The 5,016-nt window shown below is 48.0% G+C and overlaps 1 protein-coding gene across 1 annotated transcript in view; it reads left to right on the forward strand.

Annotated features, from left to right (window-relative positions):
* Window positions 1-4,792: 4,792 nt before the first annotated feature.
* The window catches only part of AUH (AU RNA binding protein/enoyl-CoA hydratase), a 143,329-nt gene continuing 143,105 nt past the window's right edge, over window positions 4,793-5,016 (forward strand). The window contains exon 1 of the mRNA XM_011948030.1: window positions 4,793-4,966. Within this exon, the coding sequence (XP_011803420.1) occupies window positions 4,793-4,966 (174 nt within the window). The remainder of the gene's footprint in view (window positions 4,967-5,016) is intronic.

Genomic DNA, 5,016 nt, shown 5'->3' on the forward strand with positions numbered 1-5,016 from the left:
TCAGGGCATAGTGTATGTGTTTGTATATTTGCATGTATGCACGTATACACAATCAGCAACTATGGAATTGTCAGGGGGAAGAAGCAGTATCTGGGAAATCATGACCATGCAAGATCCAATATAAAGGGCGAAATTTCCAAATGAAATGATAACAGAAGAGCTTGATAAAACTCCCTACTGATGGTGGTCAGAGTAGTGGTGGGGAAGATGAAGCCCTTACAATTAGGAAAAGCAAACAAAAGAAAGTTGTGATTAAGAACTCAGTTTTTTGGAGTACAGTGTTTGAGTTCCAGCTTTGTAATTTATTAGCTACGTAACTTTCAGTAATTTACGCCTCTCTTTACTTGTCTGTATAATGCCTGCTCTTCTCCAGAAGTCATGGAGCTCACAGGCACACATGATTGCTACCTAAAATGAGACCTACAATAACCTTGGTGGGGGTGGATTGCAGTGTCTGGTCAAGGAGTCTGCAGGGCAGAGCAAGAGAGGGTGTCTTCAAACATACCTTTTCTCTGGGGGTAGTGTCCTTGGGTGAGGCTTACTGGATCCCTTCAAGACTCTAGAGATTGGATTTTCTGGATTTGACATCCAATCCCTCCATTTGGAGATAAGTACTCAGACTAGGTGGGAAAAGACCTTCTGGAGTGAAAGGCCACCATGGGGCTTATGATATCGTGATATACTAAGAAAGCAATATTTGGTCCTTGTCTTAGTCCATTTTGCATTGCTATAAAAGAATACCTGAGGCTGGGTAGTTTCTAAAGAAAGGAGGTTTGTTTGCCTCACAGTTCTGCTGGATGTAGAAGAAGTAGAAGCAGGTCAGGAGATTAGTGAGTGTAGTACTCTGAATACTCCAGCTTTTCCACTCTTTCACTCTTGCCATTTCTTTTCTTTTTTTTTTTTTCAGTGGCAGAGTCTTGCTATGTTGCCCAGATTGACCTTGAACCCTGGACTCAAGCAATTCTCCTGCTTCAATCTCCCAGTGCACACCACCACACCTGGCTATACTCTTTTCATTTCAAACAACAAGCCCTACCCACCTTTTCCCAAACTGATACTCATCATTCCTGTTTCATACTTGATGATCTTTCTTGATAATCTTTCTTTTTTTTTTTTTTTGAGATGGAGTCTCACTCTGTCGCCTGGGCTGGAGTGCAGTGGCCGGATCTCAGCTCACTGCAAGCTCCGCCTCCCGGGTTTATGCCATTCTCCTGCCTCAGCCTCCGAGTAGCTGGGACTACAGGCGCCCACCACCTCGCCCGGCTAGTTTTTTGTATTTTTTAGTAGAGACGGGGTTTCACCGTGTTAGCCAGGATGGTCTCGATCTCCTGACCTCGTGATCCGCCCGTCTCGGCCTCCCAAAGTGCTGGGATTACAGGCTTGAGCCACTGCGCCCGGCCGACAATCTTTCATTGAAAAGTAGAAAGGAATTCCAGAGGTCACGACATTTTATTGAGTGTCTTAACGTTTACTGAAAGGCTGTTCTCACTAGTGATTAGGAATATGCACTTCGGCTGGGCCCACTGGCTCACACACATAATCCAGCACTTTGGGAGGCTGAGGCAGAAGTACGGCTTGAGCCCAAGTTCAAAACCAGCCTGGGCAACACAGTGACACCCTTGTTTCTAGTAAAGAAAAAAAAAATTAAAAGATTTTTAAAAAAGAGAAAGAACATGGGCTTTGGGGTCAGACGTATCAGGATTTGAATTCCAGCTCCATGGCTTCCCAGATGCAGGCTTTGGTAAGTAACTCAATCTCTGTTTCCTCATCTATAAAAATGGGGATAGTAATACCAATGTGAAAGCTTCCTGAACATTAAATAAGATATTGAAATGCCTTCTTAAATAGACTGAGAAGGAAGTTGGTAAATGGTAGCTAATATTTCTATGCTGTTCCTATTTCTTTCTTGGTGCCAAGTGTTTTACATACTTATAAACCCAATAAATGGGCATAATTATTCTCATTTTATAGGTGAAGGAACTGAAGATAAAGAATTCAGCTGAGCATGGTGGCTCATGACTGTAATCTCAGCACTTTGGGAGGTTGAGGCAGGTGGATCACCTGAGGTCAGGAGTTTGAAACAAACCTGGCCAACGTGACAAAACCTTGTTTCTACAAACAAAACAAAACAAGGCCGGGCGCGGTGGCTCAAGCCTGTAATCCCAGCACTTTGGGAGGCCGAGACGGGCGGATCACGAGGTCAGGAGATCGAGACCATCCTGGCTAACATGGTGAAACCCCGTCTCTACTAAAAATACAAAAACTAGCCGGGCGAGGTGGTGGGCGCCTGTAGTCCCAGCTACTCGGGAGGCTGAGGCAGGAGAATGGCGTAAACCCGGGAGGCGGAGCTTGCAGTGAGCTGAGATCTGGCCACTGCACTCCAGTCCGGGCGACAGAGCGAGACTCCACCTCAAAAAACAAAACAAAACAAAACAAAACAAAAAACCAACAAAAATTAGCTGGGCATGGTGGTACGTGCCCATAGTCCCAGGTGCTCGGGAGGCTGAGGCAGGAGAATCACCTGAACCCAGAAGGTGAGATCACGCCACTGACCTCCAGCCTGGGTGACAGAGTGAGACTCTGGAAAAAAAAAAAAAAAGAATTCATAAGGTGAAACAGACATATTAGCTATACTGCAGGTGAAGAAGTGGAAGCATGAAGTATTTAAATAACTCACTGATGTCTCAAAGTGGAGCAATTATAGAGCGGGGATCCAAAGCCATGTCTATTTGATTTGGAATTTGTTAAATTCCTGGTATTTGGCAATTTGCTATTAGTTGTCATTCTTGGCAGGTTGTGATAGTCATGGCGATGTTCATTAGTTGCATTAATTTTTAAGAATCAACCCTGGTCACAGACCTGAGATATCTGCATGACTACTGTAAATAAGGACGAGAGTCCCAAATATCACGGAAGGGGATAGTCCTCTATGTTGCATTTTTTCCATCAGGCTCAATGCCCTTAGAAATAATGGGTGGTCCTTTGTTTTCTTCTATAACCCAAACAATCTATGATTATCCTTCTGCAGTTGTCCTAGTCAATTATCAGTATTATCTGAAGCTATATTATTTTAAATAGCACTGTCAGGAGCTCTGTATAACGGCTTTCTTTAAACTTACAATCTATTGATGAACCAACATAAAGATATCAGAACAACTGGAGACCAATACTAATAAATAGTAATTATATAATTGCAATAATTGCAATGGTTGATCTGTAAATACAGTTCTGAGTTTCCTAGTGTTACGGGACCTTTGGGGTGTCGATTTCCTGGCCAGAAACCTCTGTGGCTGGTAGCGCCTTTGCCAGAGTTCTTGTCCTGTGTCCAGGAAGAATGAGGTATGCAGACAGGTAGAGGGTGAATAAGACAAAGAGGAGCTTTACTGCGTGTTAAAACAGCTCGAAGGAGATTTAGTGGATAGCTCCTCTCTGTAGGCAGGTCATCCTGACGTCTGTCCAGCTCCTAGCAGAGAGGAGGCCCTGGAGAGGGCAGCTCCTTTCTGCAGCTGGTTGTCCTAACATCTGCCCAGCTCCTAACAGAGAGGAGGCCCTGGAGAGGGTCACTCCTCTCTGAAGCCAGTAGTTCTGACATCTCTGCAAGTCTCTGAAGCTCTCAGCTGAGAGGGTAGCTCCTCTCTGCAGCTGGTTGTCCCACCGCCTGCTCAGCTCTGGCCGAGTTGGGGATTTTATGAGCCTCAGAGGTGAGCAAGTGCCTGCTGCTGATTGGTCCAGGGGCAGCCTTGGAAAAGGCACCACAAGTTCCCACTCTGGTTCATGGGGCTGACAGCCTGACCCCCAGCCTTCAGGCCCTCCTTGGTCAGAAGCTGGGGCCTCACTGGGGACCCACACCCTCTGCCCAGGAGTCTGTCTGCCTCCCACTGCCATTCATGGTGCCTGGGTTCAGCTTCAACTTTGCTCCAAGAATGGAGCAGGTGCCAACAGTAGGGAGAAGCCAGGCAGCAGGAGCAGGCACTTTTGAGCCTGCGGTGGCATGCAGGGCCTTCCTGGGCCCCCAAGAGTGCAGGGATGCCTGGGGCTGCAGCCGTGGTTTGGGTGGCTGCAGCTGCCCCCAGGAGGGCAGGGCTTCTTCCTGCTCCTGGCCCCTCAATAGCGCAGGGAGGCTCAGATCTGCAGCCACACTGTGTGTGGTGCTCCTGCCTGCTCTGTGGAGCAGGAGGCCCCGGTCTGCAGCTGTGCTCAGAGGCACCCAGGGAGCTCCCACCCCAACTCAGAAGGGATGGGTCTCCTGCTTGTCCCTGGCTCCTGCCAGAGAGCATGCAGCCCTGGCCATGCCTCCCCACTGCAGCAGCAGGCCGTCGGGAGCAGCTGCTGCCATCACTAGTATAGTGAATTCTCATAATTTTATTTTGCCTTGGCATCCATTTTGTTTAACTTTCTCATATGAGAAGCAGGGGTCAATCACCTTTGACACAGTTTCTAGTTCTCTGCTTCTTCCCAGTTCTTCAGCGTGATCCATCCAGATATCTGCCTAATGCAACTGCTTCCTGGTGACCATCTCCCTATGGGACAGGTAAATGCAGCCTGCTTGACTCACCCGTTGACCTCCACAACCCACATGGACTGTGTAGATGGGCTCCAGTGACCATCTCACAATGACAGGGTGACTCCATGGATCTTGTGCCTGCTTGCTCTAAACCCACCAATTAGAACTGACAACCTGAGATCCATAAGTAAGGCAGTGGCCCAAGATGGGCTGCCTCACTTTCAGCCAACCTGAGGAGACAAAACTTTTTTTGGTCACTTTTGCATCTTACTTACAGGACCGCAGAACATGGTCCAGGGAGTACCGGGAGACAATTCCCTCCGGATAGTTCTTAGAGAAGAGGCTTCCCCGAACTATTCCATAGCCTCGGACACTACTTTCTTTCCTTCTGTGTTGGACAAACCATCCAATCTCGCGCGGAAAATAGGGCAAGGCCTCGGGTCACGGGGCCTCAGCGGGGCGGTGAGGGGCGGGAACACGGCTCCGGAGGGCGGGGCCAGGCCGGAGCGAGG

The sequence above is a fragment of the Colobus angolensis genome, unplaced genomic scaffold (genome assembly GCF_000951035.1).
Source record: "Colobus angolensis palliatus isolate OR3802 unplaced genomic scaffold, Cang.pa_1.0 Scaffold272, whole genome shotgun sequence".
NCBI classification, from domain to species: Eukaryota; Metazoa; Chordata; class Mammalia; order Primates; family Cercopithecidae; genus Colobus; species Colobus angolensis.